We start from the raw sequence: 19,657 nt of genomic DNA, 5'->3' as shown, positions 1-19,657 counted from the left end.
ATGGAGTCACTGGAACAGTCACTGAAGGAAGGAAGATATATCTCTGACGGGGAGAAAAACAGATAACGACGGATTAGAGAAAAATGAGTGAAAAGGTGTGGAAGCATAATTATACTACAATTCAGAGGTCATCCACCAATGCTAATGATCCCATTATCGTGATCTTTTCAACGTCATTGATGGGATTTGTTACGAATAATAGTCAACTGACACAGACGACTGATGATAAAAATCAAGCTTTTGAGACGCCACAAACCACATGATTAAAAGGTTAAAAAAATAATAACTTAAGTTACTTAAATTAACAGAACATAAGGGATACCCCCTCCCACACACACAGACAGACGCACACATACTGTACACACACTTGAACACAATGAAATACTGTTGTGGTTGAGCTGCAGTAGAATGGTGCAGTTGGTTAGACTGCCTAAAGTTTGTCCAAACATCACATTATGAAGACTACAGTATTGTGGCATACAACGCACGGCCAAGGCCCATTTCAAAACATGTCCTCCCCCCACTCAAACTGGGGAAGCTGAATGCCTAATTTAGCCTGCTCTGCATGATGGTGTCCCTTGCCAAAAACAAATTGATTTACAAGCTTATGTGTTGCATCGCCAGTAAATCAGTTCTCGTCGGCAAGTGACAGTCATGCGACGGACTTCCAGAAGGAAAATCATGTTGATATTTCCTACCTAATGTGTTGATATTTCCTACCTTGCCCAAGTAATTAATGCACATTTTCCAAAAATATTATGGTTGCCATGCCAACCCATAATGTCTGATTTGGAGACTGGACGCAGTGAAAAGTTTATTGATGACACAATTCAACAAAAGATCTAAAGTAATTCTTTGGCGTCGGAAAAAATATGGCCACTGTCCTCTTGTGTTGCTTAAGCAACTTCAATGTTTACTTTCCAATTGGTCTTAGATTGTCAAACTATTTACTTATGTACAGAAGAACGGATACAAGCTTGGCAGACGCTGTGAGAGACACCACATTTTGAGGGGGTGCTCCTTCCATTCCGACATCTCACCACTCCGACTAGTGGCTTCCGCGTGCGGTTATGGTTAGGGTTAGGGTTAGGTATAGGGTTCGTCAACGTCGGAAAGGCGACATGTCGGAAAGGAGAAATGCACCCCATTTTGAGTTCTACTACCGATATGGGAAACTAAAAGGAGATACTGGTGAACAGCAAACGCTTCAGAAGTTCCTGACACTAAACACACACCACAGTGTCTCTTGTACATCAATAAATACATTTCAACACACCGCTCAGGCTCACACACACACACACACACGCACACGCACACGCGCACACGCACACACACACGTTCTCATACAGACAATTGTCAAGGGAAAACAACAAAAATATGCTCTGAAATGTATGCCATAAAAGGACTGTACATCCATATAATTTACATAGAATCCTGCATATATATGAACACACATAAATAGGTTTTCTACCCATGTGTATATAATCTCCATATTGATGTGCACTCCAGGATTTAAGTCCATTTGGAAACACCTGAAAAAGAAAAAGCCAAAATATATGGCTGGACAATCAGTGTCAACTCAACACTGAGCTTGTCAGCATTTCACACACACACACACACACACACATACACACACACACACACACACACACTGTACACACACGCACGCACGCACGCACGCACGCACGCACGCACGCACGCACGCGCACACACACACACACACACACACACGCACACAAAGACAAACTCTTGATGCTTATGGCATTTAGAGGGTGAGGGAGGCAGGTATAACATCATCTTATATAAGTTGATAAATTAAAACCTCAGGTATCACAAGGAACTATTCGCGGCTGATAAGATCTTGACTTGAGATATCTGAAAGGTCAGATGTTGCCGTGTGGTGATAAGTGCTCAATGATATATGCCTTTTAAATCCTTGCCCTCCATTATAGATTCCAGCCCTTTTCATAAGGAGAAATGAATGTGAGGTTGTTTGACAAAAGCCACACAAATAAAACACAATCTGCAACAAATCAAAATATATCAGTCACTTTCACAACAATAGAAAAATAAGAGATTTACCATTAATACAGAGAGAGAGAGAGAGCTAAACCAAACCAGAAAGAAATTGAGAAATGGTATTAAAATGGAAATCAAAACACGTATACTGTTGGTAATGATGGTCGTGATATGAAAGTCTGTACGATACAGCAGATGGGGAAAGTCTTAAGGTTGAGCGAGAACAGGAGATATCCAATGAACATCAAAATGACTTGCTTTTTTTCCCCCCGGTGACGCTCTGCATAGAGGAGGCGTCACTGTGACATCACTTCCTGTGGTTCTCCAAATAGTGCTTCCTTTGGCCCGCCTACCCCGAGTCTCCTTTTTTGAGCAGTCCCCCTTTCTTTTGTCAGTAGGAAGTGGATACAGTGTTGCTCATTTATATAGATTTATGTATGTATATATAGTTATGTATATAGATAATTTTTTCCCTTTCTTTTTACATTTTAATATTTTTTTTGTTAGTCGTCGCTTCTGAATCATTTGTTTCTCTCTTTTTCTTTTTTTTTCCAGCTGTGTTCGTCTGTTTGAAATACCGGTTCCCCGATGCGTTTCGGAGCAGAGGCAACAGCAAAAAGACCGCTATCGGCGAATGAATGAATGGACAAGCTTCTTGGTGCTCTGGCTGCCAACCGGCTACGTCAGAGCAGAGGCTGAACAGACAAACCAACAGTTCAGACGAGAACGTAAAAAACGAAAACAAAGAACAGGACACTGTTTGTTTGCTCCCCTCAGAGGTTGTCCTTTCTGTCCAGGTCCGCTCCTCAGTTCCACCCAGAGACTGAGGTAAGAACAGAATTCAACATTGTGCTAGTAAAGAGAATCCCAATGTGTCCCAATGAAGAAGAAGGGGTTTTTGATGCGGGACTGGATGATGAGATGGACTGAGAGAAGGAGGGGGGAGCAACGTCAAGTCGAAATGAGATGGTGGTTTGAGAGGCGACCTTTGCGTCCATTGGAGCTTCACCCGACCCCTCCTCCTCTCTGATCAGAACTGGTACCACTTTTTGTCTTTGCACTTCAGCATCATCTGGTAACACAGAGCAAAGTGTTGCAGAGTAACTTTTCAATACTAAGCTGCACATTCTCTAATTGTCAATTTCCTGCAGGCTTTTTAACCTCTTTAAATAATAATAATAATAATAATAATAATAATAATAATAATAATAATAATAATAATAATCTATATTTATATAGCACCTTTCAAATAAAGTTACAAAGTTGCCATACTGTAATAGAAACAATCAGGGAATCAATTACTGTAATTCTCAAGTACAGGGCTCAATACAGGACATGGATATACTGCCCCCTAGTGGTGAAATGTAACAATTGCACATCATATCTGAGACATTGTCCTCTTACGTCATGGGCGTGTTTGGAGAAGTTGTCTGCACTGTTCATCATGAGAGCCGTTCTCTCCTCCAGCTCGCCCAGCTTCTGGCCTCTCTCGTCCAGTGCTATCCGGGCACGTGCCAGGTCCCCGGCTATGCCAGTAGCTGCCCCTTTCATGCCCTCAATACCTCCCGGGCCTGGAATGTGCTGGGCTAGACTCCTGGATGCCTTACCGGCAGCCGTCTCATTGACTGGTTGAAGCAAGGAAGGAAGGAAGGAATGGAGAGATCAGAAGAGATGAACAGAAGAGTACAACATGTAAGAGAAGACAGCATTTGGACCTCACTGCACCATAAAAATTCACAGTGTTAATTGAACTCTTAAAGTGTAGAATTGACTGTGTTTGTGATGTGAGTGAATGCCTGTGTGTTGGACTGACATAGCTCCTCCCTGTCCAGTGACTGTGCTCCTCCTCCAAAGAAACCTTTGAAGAACCCTTTGTTCGGAGCCTCTGGTGTCTCCACAGGTGTGAACAGCTCTCCCAGCATCTCCTGGAACACAAGAACAGATTAAACATCGCCCTGGACCGTAACGTTTCATCATAACTGTGTGTTTTCCGAATAGTATTTATTATAGTTGCCTAAAACGAAACAAAAAACAAAAACTAGGTGTGGAAAACATTTACTAAAAAAAAAACGAACGAGCTGAAACGATACTAAAAATAAAATTAAATTAAAATGTACAGAAAATGTGTTTTAGTGTCTGTCAATTTAGTCAAACAAGCATAAGCAGGCATTGGTGCATACTGTATGTTTATTGAAACAGGGATGTCAGTCAATGGTCTGTCAATTGCCTTAATAAAGTGTTGTGTTTATATTGTAATATCTATTGCGAATTTCTTAGATCTTGCTCCTTGTAAACATCCCCATAATAATAATAATAATTATTATTATTATTATTATTATAAAAAAAGTTTGTATTATTATCCTCCTATAATTCGACAAAGCTCTGTGTGAAGCTCTGTGTGGGTGGTGAGGCCAAAATCTCTTCTGCCCGGTTCTCCTCAGTGGCTGGAGCAATTGATCTGAATTTGCACACAACCATTGACCATTACCATGTGCACGGAACAGCGAAGCCCGTTTTTCGCTTTCCCCAAATGTCAGCTGTGTATTAGCGTTTTTGTGTTCACTGGCTCCCGGGTTGCCAAATCATGTGCGCATATCCCCCCACGGGTATGGTCTAGTTATTATAATGAACTAAAACTAAACTAAACATTTTTAAACAATAAAAAAAACTGAAACTGAAACTGAATTGAATACAAATGACAAACTAAAATAACAATAAATGCTATAACTATTTACAGTGGTTCGGAACCAACCTGCAGGTTCTCACATGTCTCCTGGCTGTACGTGATCCTCTGGATCTCGGTGGGGGAGGTGAGGTACATGGCCTGGCCCATGTTGGAGAAACAGAATGTCCTGGCTATCCGCATGTCTGTCAGCGGCAGGTAGTTCACATCCATCAGCGGTCTGAGCCCGGGCAAACTGGACCAAGGGACACAGAGATTTTTTTTAAAATAGCAGATCTATAAGCTCCCTAAGCTAATATACTGTTATTATCATTCATATTCATATACAGTAGAAAGGAAACACCCAGTTTATGTTGATGACATCTCAATCAAAATGCCACCAAAATGTAGCTATAGTTAGAGAAAGAAAAATAAATAAAAAGAAGAAGAAGTTAGAGAAGAAGAAGAAGAACATAATGTGATTTTCAGGACATATAACTATACACACGCGCATGCACACACACATACATACACACGGTCAGAGATAGAGACAGGGGGACACCTGGGTGTCCTTGTCCAACCAGAGACCCAGATGGGAGACTGCACTCTGCCCTTGTTTCTCCTCCAGAGTAGTGGGAAGACGAATGAGACTGAAGGGTAGAATAATGCAAAATCCATCTCTCATGTATCCATCACTAAACAGCATCGATATCAACCTGCTGTGTGTGTGTGTGTGTGTGTGTGTGTGTGTGTGTGTGTGTGTGTGTGTGTGTGTGTGTGTGTGTGTGTGTGTGTGTGTGTGTGTGTGTGTGTGTGTGTGTGTGTGTGTGTGTGTCTGTGTGTGTGTGTGTGTGTGTGTGTGTGTCTGACTTTGACAAAATGCCAGGACAAAAGGAGATCTGTAATTGATGAAATACTCTAATAATCCTCTTCCTGTCACAACAGTGGCCTGATTTCATCTGTCTTTGCCAAAGTCTCAGACTTGCCACCTGGTGCCTCGCTAATATTGGCTTAAGCCAATCTGGGAATTCCTTTGTGATGGATCTTCCTGTTGTGTTTTATTTCACGCAATATTTGCTTTAACTTAACCTTGAAGAACAGAGTTGAGTATATCAGACACTGATAACTTTGTCTGAGTGTGTTTTACAGGATCTCTGTTAAATCAACACACACACACACACACACACACACACACACACACACACACACACACACACACACACACACACACACACACACACACACACACACAAACACAAACAAACAAACAAACAAACAAACAAACAAACAAACAAACGCATCATACAACAGCATAATGGGAAAAGCCTCTAAGACATCACGGTCAGCGGCACAGGCGGCCATCTTTCTAACCTGAGAGTCATGATGTGGCCGTTGGCGCAGAAACACGCCAGGCAAACGCCGGTGCCCATCGTCACCACGTCGGCCCGCAGGATGAAGGAGTTTTCCGTGATGTTGTGTTTGGAGACGCAGCTCTGGGAGGGCAGGGACATGACTTCGGCCTGTTTCTCTGAGCACACCACAGCGTACAGACTCTCGCTCAGGTCCTGGGATGTGGTCGGCGACACGGAGACGGGGCGCCGCTTGCGGACGCGCTCTTCGCCGTCAGCCGTGACGTTGGGCTCGTACCAGGGCTCGGAGGCGGGGGGCAGGATGGACCCCGAGGAGTCCAGGAAAGACATCCGCATGATGCTGCCCTTGAGCCGCACCAACGTGCCTGTCAGGTGACACCAAAAGGGACACTCATGAACATTTCAACTCAGGGTGCGCGGACGGCTGGCGTAGCAGTCCGGGCACCTAGGCTCCAATGTAGCCTGACAGCGCATCGCGGGTTCGAGTCCCGTTCCCGACGAACTTTGCTGCATGTCTCTCCCCATCTCTCTCTCCCTAGCTGTTCCCTGTATATCTCTAGTGAAAACTATAAATAAAGCCCAAAAAGCCCCAACAATATCTTTAAAACCCCCCCTAAAAAAACATTTTCAACTCAGAGATTGCATCTGTGTTGCATCTTTGTCCATATACTCCTCCCATATACTGTACGAGCCCTAATACATTGATGCATTCGTGCACAAATCTTACAAATCTTTTACAATCCTCTCCATTTTATACATCCAACCTTCTTCTAATAAACATATTATGTTCAATGGACCTTTTTAGCAGAGACCATTTTGACAGGTAAATGTGTTTCATTTAGGTGTTTCTTTGTGCTAGTGTGAAGTTAACTGTACAGGAGCTGACCAAGTAGTACACCTGTGTTTACATGTCAAAATGACTGCGGATTTATTGAACTCTCTTCACCTTCCCTCTCATCAGTCCCCCCCCCCAACGTACCACTCTGTGAGGCGATGACAGGCTGCAGTTGCCTCTGTTCCCCAGCAGGGGGCAACGTGATGGCCACAGCCAGCACGGTGCCAAGGGAGGTGCCCACATACAGGCAGGGTGTCAATGTGCTGTCGCCCTTACGGGTGTAGGTGTCGCAGAAGTAAAAGGAGGTGATGGCCTCCCGCGACTCCTTGTCGATGCTGGTGACACTGGAGGAGCGTGAGCGGCTGAAAGAATTGTCCCTGTGGTCTAGTGGGTTAGCACCCCGCGGAGCACATACAGACAGGAGGACAGTACGGAGAAGACAAAGAGAAGTAAAGCACCCACAAGCATCGAGAACACAGGACAGATATAGAGCATATACTTTTACAAAATTGTGAAAAACAACATTGGTTAGACAGATGAATGACAAGAATTCAAGGCGCTAATTCAAATAATATTTGAATTTCTTTTTATAAAAACAATGTGAGCAAGTTAAAAGTTAATGGTCAATAAATTTATACATTTGCTTACACTGACTCAAGTGAGCAGCGACAATGAACAGACATTTTCAAAACTTCTACAAAATGTAATGTACCATCAGAGCCTAATGATACCAGCTGTGAAACAGCCATATTGTGTTTATGACCATAATTATGTGGCTTAATATGGTACTGAAAATGGTGATGCGATGAGTTTATCTCCTTACAAACAGAATAATCCCAAAGAATGTGAGGTTCCAGTTGCAAGGTAAAGGTAAATATATAAAAGGCATGCTGGTTTTTATATCTGTGGGACAGATGGAGCGCATGTGATATTAATTGTTATTTGGCAAATGGACAGGAAGACTTGGCAAACAAAGCACAGACCCCTGGGAAATGTTTGTCACTTTGATTTTACAACCTTTCAGTTGTACTCTTGTGTAGCAGTGCCAAGAACACAATGTGTAGAGTTTAAAAACTCATTATAACAGCTTACCCAAACAAACAGCACTTAACTAACCCGTAATTATATACAACTACACAAAGAATTGTGAACCTTTTGGCACTTAATTTCACCCGTCAAAAACCTTTCTTTGAAGTTCCTTGCATCTTCAATACAAAAAATAAAAAGGTATTTGTACTTTTAGTGGATCAGAATTGAGGTCTTTATGTCTGTTCACCTAAATGGAGAGAAATATATATATATGTTTTAAATTTCACACATTTTAAAAGAACCCAGAGGAAAGAGACAGAGGAATATGAAAGAGAGAGAGAGTAAGAAGCAGACAATATGGAAGGCTTTGTGGTGAGATGAAGCGCAGGACAGTTTAACTTGGCACCATTGGCCTACAGTAGAACACCCCACTGTGGTCAAAGAAGAGAAGTCTGTGAGTTCAATTCAAAGCACACAGGAAAATATGACATTAAATTAATTAATTAGATTCTTTGTTCAATTCAAAGTATTTCGGCTGAGATCAGATTTGTTATATTTTTAAATGATTTTTAATTTTTTTTATTAAATCTGTAGGGTGTCTTCAGTAGGCTCTACACTGTCGAGCTAAAGTAGGATCTGGTTTCATTGTGGCATTGTGGAACTTTCCAAAATTTCCAACAATTTTAAGGTTCATAGCAACCTTCATATTGGACATTATTGGACTGATGTAATGTGGTGAAGTCCAGTTGGGGTGAATAGAACAATTTCACAATTTTTGTTTTTGTAAACACGAAGTTAAGGCTTACCCAAGTCTGGCTTTAGCTCAGTAGGCAAACTTAATTTCCGTGACATCCTTGCTGGAAAAAAGAAAACATCCCTCTTTACAAACAGACATCTAAGCTAATACAAGATGCCATGCAAAGCTAGCTAACTACCACTTGATTAGGGTTGTGCATGAAGAAGATAAAAGGTACACAAACAAACAAGAAGCTTTGCAATACAGTAATTGGCTGGGGACTGCTTCATCGACTACAGAGAAGCGAAAATGCTTTACACAGACAAAGAGACACTGCGTAAAGACAGACCCTGTAAATCACTGAGGCATGCTGTGACAGACAAAACAAAGGAGGTAAAGCTCTGGTCGCATACGCACTGCCCTGGAAGAGAGGGAGACGCGTCAAAACAGAATGGTCATTCAGTAGGAACCCTCATGCCAGAGGAGCATGCACCATGAACGAGGAAACAAGAAAACAGGGAACAGGAAGTAGGAAGCAGGAAGTGAGCAAGGATGGAAGTAGACAGTGGAAAAGACAGTCATAAGCACTGTCAGGTTATTTCAAGTCGACCTTTAGTTAAAAAATGTTATTCAAATGTATTGATATTTATTTCCTTGTGACTTAAATGGCTAGAGCAACCTAGTTCCTCAACTCCGAGTAGAGGTAGACAAAACACTGGTGCGGTTCGACCAATGACTTTAAATCTCTCCGTTTTGTGATGTCATCGTACTGTAGTGTAGACAGACAGCCAATCATGTGACTCACGGTGAAGGCAGGGAAACTCTTGCAGCAGTTCACGACAGATGTCACACTCAGGCACGTTTACAATGTGACAAACTCGTGCTACATACATGTAGCATGCAGTGTGTGTGCCTAACTTTGTTTGTGCGCGTGCAGTTTCTAGTCTATTTCTTCCCACTGTGTTAACCATGAAAACGGTGGACAGACAAGTTTCTCTACAACAGTTCTACAACATCTTACCTCCTCTACCACCTCCATTGTAGAACTGCTGTAGATTGCTGTTTGACATCAACACTTTTGAGGGTGGGGAAGTAAAGTAAATGTGCTGTTAGAAACATCCTGGGGCTTTATTTACCACACTAGCAAGATTACTACCATGATTTACCATGATGGTTCCATGACATTATTCAGAGTTAAACTACACATTGCGTTCTCTGGTTTAGTATAGGTTTAACCATAGATAAAAAAAGAGTAAAAATAGGAATAGGTCATGTTTGTACTTCTATGTTTACGGCCTATCGACCACGGGACACCAATGACACTTATTGCTATGGATACATTAACCAACGCATGTTCATATCGAAGGCTTTACACAGGCCCCCATGGATTCATTAGTTCCTCTTCTGTGTTTGCCATGGAACACCGCACTGCTATGAATGGAAATATCCCTTTTACATTATTTTTTCTAGGGTTTTACACACTGGCCTATTATTGTATTTTTTCTTTGCTGAAGATAGCCGATCTACAAGCTCACACCTACTGTACAAGCGACACGCTTGCAATGTGTTGTGAGCTTGTAGATCTGCTATGTTCGCCTAATGTTCGGCCATTTTTGTAGAATATTCACATATGATGCTAGGGTTCAAGTAGTTATACATATACAAAATATACAAATGATCACCAAATACATACAGTATTTGGTGATCATTTTGTTAACCACTTTCAACCTGGCTTCCCTGTTTTGGACATGTCATTATAGGTGAAAACCTACAGATCTAAAGTATAAGTAAGTAAGTAAGTAAGTCAGGTTCGAGTGGTTAAATTAAGTCTACATACAGCTTTGACAGACAAACAAAACAAAATTCAAATTCTGCGCACTAATCACAGCAGTATCATTTAAATATAACTAAACATTGCCCTTATAATGTCTAAAGGGCCAATCATGCCGAGACAAGTCACTAGAAAAGTGTCACCAGAAAGTGTTCCTAGGGCATGGCCCGCTTGGCATGTGCTCCTCTCTTGTGTGTTTTTCAAGCAGTTTTAGACGCACATAAAAGTTAAATAATATTCTCAACTTTTCAGTGCTGTCAAAATGTTCCTTCCTGTTTTGATGCCGGTACTGTAGAACGGGGAGAGGATGGCAAATGCAGTTTGTGCTTTGTCTGCTTGATATTCTTTTTTCCCACTGATTCATTATTTGATCATCTGGTTACGCATGCAGGTTCCGCTCCACAGGTGCACCACGCAGTTTTGCCCGTTTTGACAAGGCGCTTTTTTGAGGCGTCTGCGCCTGTAGCGACGTGTCTCAGTGTGATCACCCCCTAAAGCTAGAGAGAGAGGCACACGCTGAGATCTGGAGGGCAATCTCATCTACTGCCTCTCCACTATGAATAATGTAGATGCAGCTAGACCAAAGTCTGGAGGCACCAGTCATAGAGCCTGGGTTGAGGCCTCCCTCGATATGTTTTCTGTCTGAACTTTTCAAAAAGCTCCTTATTTTATACTCCATGTTAATGCCAAGCTCCCCCTAAAGAAATTGATCTATGCCGTTATGTGCCCTTTGTTGACACAAAGTAATTGACAGTAAGAAGCATCTTATTTAAAACACTCCTAACACTTCAGTGGGGTACTGGAAGGGTCAGACGTTCAGACCACAATTTGTCAATTGATTTAAGGTGGAAGGACAAGAATCAAACAGGTTTTTTATGAATGCCAACTTATTTTGAACATATCCTCTGAGATGAAAGCTCCTTTTCTAGGAAATATACTAGAGCAATGTGCCACAGTGGAGCACAACACAGGCAGCTGCAGCTATAAATGTCCAATTGATTAACAAGGTCTGCCGGCCTTTAGGGCGAGTAACGCTTATCCGAACGGGTTATGTGACAAAGTATAAGTTTGCCTTCAGCATGAAATCCTAGACCACAGCTTATTCACATCTTGACAAATCACAGAATGATACTGGAAAAATGTGTAAACCATCGCACTGTTTAGTATAGTTTGAATGGTCTATAAATGTCCAATTGATAAATATAAGGTTTGATGATGTTAAGGCGAAAAATACAAATCCATAAAGGTTGTGTGTGTGTGTGTGTGTGTGTGTGTGTGTGTGTGTGTGTGTGTGTGTGTGTGTGTGTGTGTGTGTGTGTGTGTGTATGTGTGTATGTGTGTATGTGTGTGTGTGTGTGTGTGTGTGTGTGTGTGTGTGTGTGTGAGAGACAAAGTATTCATTTGCCTTCCTAGACAACAGCATATTAACACTGATACTGAAAAAAAATTAAACTAATAGTTTAGTCCAGACAGCTGTTTCTGTTTTAGCGCTCAGTTCATTTTATAATTCTAAGCTGGCATCAATGTATAATCACAGTGACTGACGTTGAGTGAGTGTATGGCTAACATCTCCATATTCCAGGATATTGAAACTCATTGAATCAAATGCACTGCGTTCCAGTCTACTGAACTTGCCTGTAAGTGGAAAAGGACTGTAATTGTTGCATTCCAACTCTTCCTAAACCTTGGAGAGCAATACTTTCAATAAAATACTGCAAAAAAAAGTACAAGCCTACTAATAATAGATCCTCTTCGAACCAACACTCCCTTTAAGAACAAAATGTTATTTAATTTAAAAATATATGCTGATATAAAAAAGATATACTGTCTGTCTTAAATCAAGATAATATATGTTATACAGTATACTGTATGTAAACAGTAAGTATATGTTAATTCATGCATTTGTAGTGCAGAGGGTGTACAAATGTATCCAAATGGACCATTACGGGAGTTAAATTAACAATCAGGATTTTACTGTGTACCCATACGTTTTCATATTGTATGTCTGTCTCTGTCTCTGTAAATCTCTGAAGTGAAGGACAGGTTACCTGAGGTGGGGGACTTGCAGTGGTCCTCTGACGTGGCGGACCCCTCGTTGATGTCACACAGACCTGGAAACACAGAACACACAAGTTAGTGTTAGTCTGGGGGGCGTGCTAGTAGTTCTCAAACGTTTTAACCCATTAAGACCTGGAACACATCTGTGTTATTTCTTGATTTGAGCTAAAAGGCATTATTTTACACTTTGGCTATTTTTGAAAAATTGTGAAAATGTGTGCAAATTTTTGAATATATATGGTTTAAAGCGAAATTTTTTACTCTATTCTTTGCTTCTTGGGGTCCCTGCAACTAAACATTTTGAGATGGGGGGGTCCGCGGCCAAATACATATCACTTTGGGGGTCCTTGACATGAAAAGGTTTGAGAACCTCTGATATAGAAACATATGTTTTTTTCAGAATACTGTTGGCATTGGGATTTAGAAGACATTTGTAGAATCGGCTTCAGGTCTTGGGTTCATTTCAAGGACCCCCATAACTCTGAGTGTACAAATGCAACCAAATGGACCCATGAGGGTCCATTTGGTTCCACGTGTTACACTCTCAGAGCTACAGACCTGTAAGGGGCCATTTGAAACCCCCTCAAGGAACCCTGAGGTTCCCTGGATCCCACTTTGAGAACCACTGCAGTATAGATGAGTGGATAGTATGTCGACCACATCATTTGATATACTTGGTTGCGCATCTTGCTGCACACCGGCGCGTTGCGAGCTTGTAGACCGTCTATTTTCGGTGTTTAACACTGGCATGACTTGACTTTGACTTTATGCATGCAACTAAGTTCATGTATAAATCAGGCTGTACAGTAATTGAAACATCCCAGATTTCATTCTGGCTGGAGACTTGTGTTTCATATCTTCCTCAGTTTCTTGCTAACAAAAATAACGCGAAAACTGCCCCTCCAAAGGCCCCAAAGTGAGATATAAAATAATTAATCACTAAGATTAACTGCTAATTACCATTGTACCATTGTTTGTCTAGAATGAGATGCATTTGGTAAGAAGATTTTGAGTCTGCTCTTGTGAATTTCATAAGCATGCGCGCGTGTGCGTGCGTGTGTGTGTGTGTGTGTGCGCGTGTGTGTGTGTGCGTGTCTGCGTGTTTGTGTGTGCGTGTGCGTGCGTGTGTGTGTGTGTGCGTGTTTGTGCATGCGTGCATGTGTGCGTGTGCGTGTGTGTGAGCGCGTATGTGTGCATGTACTGTGTGTGTGTGTGTGACATTGTCCTGTGAGGCGGAAAGCCTCACAGCAGCCTCCGTTGGCAGAGCGTCACAGCTGGCCCGCTGATTACTGCTTATACCAACGGAGCTCTGACAGGTGCCAGCCCACTGCTTACCAGTCAATGACACCAGATGCTGAGTGTGTGTGTGTGTGTGTGTGTGTGTGTGTGTGTGTGTGTGTGTGTGTGTGTGTGTGTGTGTGTGTGTGTGTGTGTGTGTGTGTGTGTGTGTGTGTGTGTGTGTGCGTGCGCGTGTGTGTGCGCGTGCGCGTGTGTGCGTGTGTCTGCCTTTTACACACATACATGACACAGATATCAACAAATAAATCCCTCTACCACAAACACACATCATCATCATCCATCAAACTGTTGCTGAGGTACGAGAGTCACGCATTCATGACACTGCGGCATCATGGAACATTATCGCTGGCCGCAGTGCCTAAATGAAACACCGGGTGGCAGTGTGTCCATACTAAGTACTGTGCCTCAGGCTATCCGTCACTGTTACAATGATGCTGCAGAGGCAGGGTGTGTAAAAAAGGGCTGGGTGTGTGTTCTGGCTCTTTTCCACTATAATAACGAAGTGCCATCTAACGTACTTCACAGGTTCTGGATTTGAAGGCTATGGCTCGGTTTCAAAGAGGGTTCTCAGAACCTAACTTGGCTTGGGCCCTGCTGGTGATACTAACACTGTGTTCTTGGAACCCAGAACTCAGAAATTGTGCTATTTCAAATAGATTCAAAAATAGCAAAAGTTGGCTAATCTACAAGCTCACAGCGTGTCGCGATGGAGAGAAAGTGAAAGAGGGACTGAGAGAGAGACAGAGAGAGATAAGGAGAGATTGGGAGAGAGGGAGAGAAGCAAGAAAGAGCATGACTAAATCCAGATCCAATGAAGAATTAGTGCGATTAGTGTTGTCAAATCTTCTATCACTGGCAGTCAGGTGACCAACATTCTCGCTACAACGTACACACACACCGCTCTACACAGAGCAATGCAGTTCAACTGACAAAATTCAAAGGTGGAATCAACAATATTCACGTGGAAATCTTTTGAAAACATAATTTTCACCTGAGCACTTCTTCTTCCCTTAACCCCAACCATAACCTCACAGGAGCAACCTAGCTCTACCCCCAACCCTAAATGTAGACAATGACTGTAAAAGTGCCACAGATTTGGAGTCATTGGTCTTTTGAAGACATCCTTTTGGGGTCAAAAGAGGTTATAAACTGCGAACGTTCTACTGTTCTGTGTGATGTGATGTGATCCTGAAATGTGCAGAAGAAGAATGAACAATCCTAACTACAGTAGAGGACCTGCAGAGGCATCCCCAACAGCTCCCTCTTATTTGATATCCCTTGTTACCTCCAGAGATCTGTCGTGTCTTGCGGGGCGACCGGGGCTGTCTCGAAAAGGGGTCGCCGGAGCCGTACAACTCCATCACCCCCAGGTTCATCAACACTGCCTTCTGGATATAGTCCACCATCGCTAAACCGCTACTGTTGCCAAATACCACACTGAAAAAATGAAGTAGCAAGGGGGTAGGCGGGTACATAAACAAGAACCAAAACAGAAAATGAAATGAGTGAAAGAGAAAAAAAACCACAGGGCAATGAGATCAGTTTCAGTTTCTATTTCAGAGATTAAAAAAACACAGCTGGAAGCTAAAGGTTCCAGAGAAGCTTGAAGGTTCTCTTGGCAGACCATATGTTGTGTTGAAAATGGCCAGGTGTCAGTCTAGCATTGAGCTGGGCTGGAAGGGAACGTACTGTACTGTACATCAAAAGTAAATCCAACCCCTTTGGCTGCTTGAATGAGAACCTGTGCCAAATTACACTGTATACTTGCGGTGTCCGCACAGCCGCGAGGGTCCACTAGGGTCATCACGTTTCGTCACCACGTTGTGTCCGCACTGACATCAGTGGCTTTTGTGAATGTGTGTACTGTACATGCAAGTAAGCTGACTGCGAATGTGCTATTAACCCATTAAGACCTGAGGCCGATTAAAACCTTTTTTTCCTAAATCCTAACGCTTAAAAATATATATATATTCAAAGATTTGCACACATTTTAAAAATTTTTCAAAAATAGCAGATCTACAAGCTCATAGCGCGGCACTCGGTGCCACGCTATGAGCTTGTATATCTGCTATTTTTGAAGAGCCAAAGTAATCGTAAAATGACACACAGATGCGTTCCCGGCCTTAATGGGCTAAAGAAAATTAAAAAGTCTGTCCCTACCAAGTACCCACTTATATTATGCGAAAATAAAAGACTTGAGCTTGAAGAGATGTTCATTGGCAGGTTTGCTAAATGGTATACAAGCGGAATAGAATAAAACCCTGGATAAAAAAAATTGCTGAAGGGACATTATTAGCAACTGAGGTCTTATAACAAGAATGCACAGAAATAATTCATGCAAGATTCATAAACTAGGACAGAGTGGACCTCTTCTCACAATGGCTTCTTGCCATCTTGTCTGGAAGGTCATTACATTATGGCTTGTATATCGAGTTGTTGTATCAGTGTTGCTCTTGCTCTTGAATGTGTGCGGGTCTGCAGACACTATTATAATCAGAACCCACGTCGTGTCCGCTGTCTGCGGACACTCACGGCTACGCAGTATAATTTGGCCACGGTTCATTACTGGGTTGCATGCCCTGTTTTGCCCTCTCAGGTTGTTGTTTTGTTGCCCAGCTCACAAAACCGAGGTCACTACTAGGCCATCACTACTTTATTGCGATATCTTCAAAGATGTTGAGCCCTTTTGTGCGTTTGCACTCTAATTAAAGCTGCAATCCATAATGGTTTTTATTTTTATTTTGACCAGTCTGTATGAAAGATTATATAAATACAATAACTAACACAAATGTGGTGGTTGCAGCTGGTTTACCTGGTCTTCTATTGAGAAATGTATATCTTATATGGTCCGGTAGGACCACCACTGTTGAGTGTTGAGTGTTGACCAGTTACTGGTGGAATGAAATTCAACGGAAATATCTCACCTCCTTTATAGGAGGCTCAATAGTAGAAACCTTTGTGTTTGTGCGGGGGAACCGGGGCGGGGCTCGAATCCCCCATAGGACATTAAAGTTTCGGATTGCAGCTTTAAAACGAGCAGGACAACAGTTGACAATTAGCCACTTGGATACTAGACTCGCGATCATGATCAGAAATCTCTGCCCACTGATGCGTCTGGGGGTAAATCTGAATTAATTGAATGGGCTAGAACAGGGGTCTTCAACAGGGGGTCCGGGACCCCTAGGGGGAACTCAGAGTTACTACAGGGGGTCCGCCAATTTTTTGTGTGATATGATTTTTTTTGTTACCTTAACCACTTGAACCCTAGCATCCCTTTTCTAAGGAGAACTTTACCAAAAAATAGCAGATCTACAAGCTCACAACGCCTCGCAGCGCGAGGCGTTGTGAGCTTGTAGATCGGCTATTTTTTGGCAAAGAGGTGTTTGGTGTAGAGGGAAAAAAGAGCAGACCAAGTAAACAAAAAAAGTTAAATCTCAAACACAATTCTATACAATATAGAAGGGGTCCCTGCTTCATCTCTCTCTCAGCTAGGGGGTCCTTGGCCTGAAAACGTTGAAGACCCCTGGGCTAGAAAGGCGGAGAAAAACCATGCAAACTCTAAGAACGCTGTCTGTACTTACAGGCCAAAAGAGGAGTTGAGGGCCAGACAGGTGATCTGCTGAGGAGGCTCTCCACTCACCCACACTAACTGGACCACCAACTCTACCTGGTACCCTGGAGACTGCTTCAGAGGGGTGCTGCGCACTCTGGAGAGGATGGAGGGAGATGACAGAGAGAGAGAGAGGGGAGGAGGAGGGGAGGAGAGGCGCAAAGAGAGACAGAGAAAAAAGAAACTTTATTTCTGAAAGCGAATTAAAGCGGTACAGCTGCAGTCTCCAGACACGTGTGTGTGTGTGTGTGTGTGTGTGTGTGTGTGTGTGTGTGTGTGTGTGTGTGTGTGTGTGTGTGTGTGTGTGTGTGTGTGTGTGTGTGTGTGTGTGTGTTGGGCGAAGAGACACTCCAGGCACTGAGACTGTGTGAGTGTGCTTGTGGCAAGACTCTTGAATTCTGGACACGAGTGTTAGAGTGTATACTCCCTTGGTGCTTCGTTAGTTTGTGTGTATGTGTGCGTGGGTGCGTGCAGGCATGTGCAAATAATGTGTGAACTGGTTCATACTTGAGGCAGGGCGTGTTGCCTCCATCAGAGTTGTTGCTGCTGCTGGAAGGGTGCAAGGGGGACGCGGCCGTTAGAGGGGAGGCCCCCGGGGTGACGTACACCGGCGTCTGTTCTCCTCCACCCTCCGGAGACTCGGTGTCGTTCGGATCGTACTGCAGACGCACCTCTAATAACTGCGGGAGAGACAAGCATTCATACCGATCATGCAAACGTTCACAAAAGAGGAAGAGTAGAGAGTTAATAAGTAAGAGAGGAGATTATGAAATGGAGAGGATTAAATGGAATATTTCCCAGGCCAAAACCATTATTTCTCAGAAATTCTTCAAAGGATAAGAATAGAACACTTCACCCATAATGATACCCATGAATGTTCACATAATGTAATTTCGATGATGTGGATTGCTTGGATAAAATCGCCATTCTGTGTGCCGCGCACGCGTGCATGCGTGCGTGCATGTACTGAGGGTAACTCAGGCTCTCCAATACTGAGATACTCAACAATTTAATACTGAGATACAGTCTACAGATATTCTACACTAGTAATTGCTTCCTTAAGGCTACTTACTGTTGCCCATGTTCACACACACACACAGCCCAAAAGCTCATCTGCATACTCAGAGGCTAATTAGATCACTGGTGCCCTTAAGTCTACATAAGTAACAAGTTATTTCTCTCTCTCAAGCCTTCCATGCCTTAAATGTTGTCTCCCAGGTTATCATTAGGTGGAAACCATTATATTAGGAGAGCCTCTTCTCAACACCGCTGAATACCTAGCCCTGAACCCCACCGTAAAGAGTTGGTTTTCAAACTTTGTGTGGCAAGGCAAACCAATGGGAAAGTCACACCAACGGGCACAAAACCCCTGTCAGTGCCAATCAACTACACTTTTTTCCCTCCATCCCATGCCTATCTCGTGCCTCTGTACCTGACTCACCCGCTGGTCAGGTACAGATAATTAATGCATGCAGCTAAAGCTGCATGCATTAATTATCATAACACAGTGACACTCCACGGAGGGGGGAGGGGATCCAAGCCCAGGGCCTTAGAAAGTCTTAATCCAGCCCTGTATATATCAGTGCAAAATAGCCTCTATAACAACGTGATATCACTCTTATCACTAAGGAAATGTTTATTTTTAATTTACTAATGCCAAATAAAACGTTTTGCCACTTAAGCCCTATTTTATACGGCTCCCCCCTTTTTTTCTTAAAGCTGCCCTGCTGTTGGTTTTTTGTTTGTTTTTGTTTGTCATGAATTGTTAAAATGTTGGTCATCACTGAGAACTGAAAGATTTCGTACTTTCAAAATTTCAAAAGGTTCATACTCAAAAAAAGACATGGTACTGTTAATAGGATTGTAAAATGAATGAATGACAAGAGCAAATATACATGTGTGTATGCATATATATGAAAAGGGTTTATATGATTCCATATGTGTTGAACTTGAAATAGTCGCAACATTTACTGTATTTCTGATGACAAAGCTGTTTGTGTACATGATGACCAAAATAAAAACAAATTTTCAAAAAAAGAATACAAAAAAACATTTAAAATGTTCACCTATGCTGTACTGATATAGTACATCAAAAATAATTCATAACTTTTTGTATAGTTTACATGCGTATATTTGCAATAATAATGGTTGGTTGTCACAAAACCAGTCTCACGATACACCAGTGTGTCACGGCCAGGGTTGCCAGAT

The 19,657-nt window shown here is 42.5% G+C and overlaps 1 protein-coding gene across 1 annotated transcript in view; it reads right to left on the bottom strand.

The window, feature by feature from the left end:
* Positions 1-1,766: 1,766 nt before the first annotated feature.
* stxbp5a (syntaxin binding protein 5a (tomosyn)) overlaps positions 1,767-19,657 on the bottom strand; it is a 129,766-nt gene continuing 111,875 nt past the window's right edge. Inside the window, exons 16-25 of the mRNA XM_080452457.1 lie at positions 17,957-18,129; positions 17,421-17,546; positions 15,125-15,276; positions 12,531-12,593; positions 7,031-7,270; positions 6,053-6,416; positions 4,772-4,937; positions 3,833-3,944; positions 3,424-3,644; positions 1,767-3,091 (exon numbers count right to left, since the gene is read on the bottom strand). Of these exons, the coding sequence (XP_080308583.1) occupies positions 3,050-3,091; positions 3,424-3,644; positions 3,833-3,944; positions 4,772-4,937; positions 6,053-6,416; positions 7,031-7,270; positions 12,531-12,593; positions 15,125-15,276; positions 17,421-17,546; positions 17,957-18,129 (1,659 nt within the window). The 3' untranslated portion in view covers positions 1,767-3,049. The remainder of the gene's footprint in view (positions 3,092-3,423; positions 3,645-3,832; positions 3,945-4,771; positions 4,938-6,052; positions 6,417-7,030; positions 7,271-12,530; positions 12,594-15,124; positions 15,277-17,420; positions 17,547-17,956; positions 18,130-19,657) is intronic.

This window comes from Gymnoscopelus braueri (genome assembly GCF_963280865.1).
Source record: "Gymnoscopelus braueri genome assembly, chromosome: 16".
Lineage (NCBI taxonomy): Eukaryota > Metazoa > Chordata > Actinopteri > Myctophiformes > Myctophidae > Gymnoscopelus > Gymnoscopelus braueri.
This window is presented reverse-complemented; position numbering and strand designations above follow the sequence as displayed.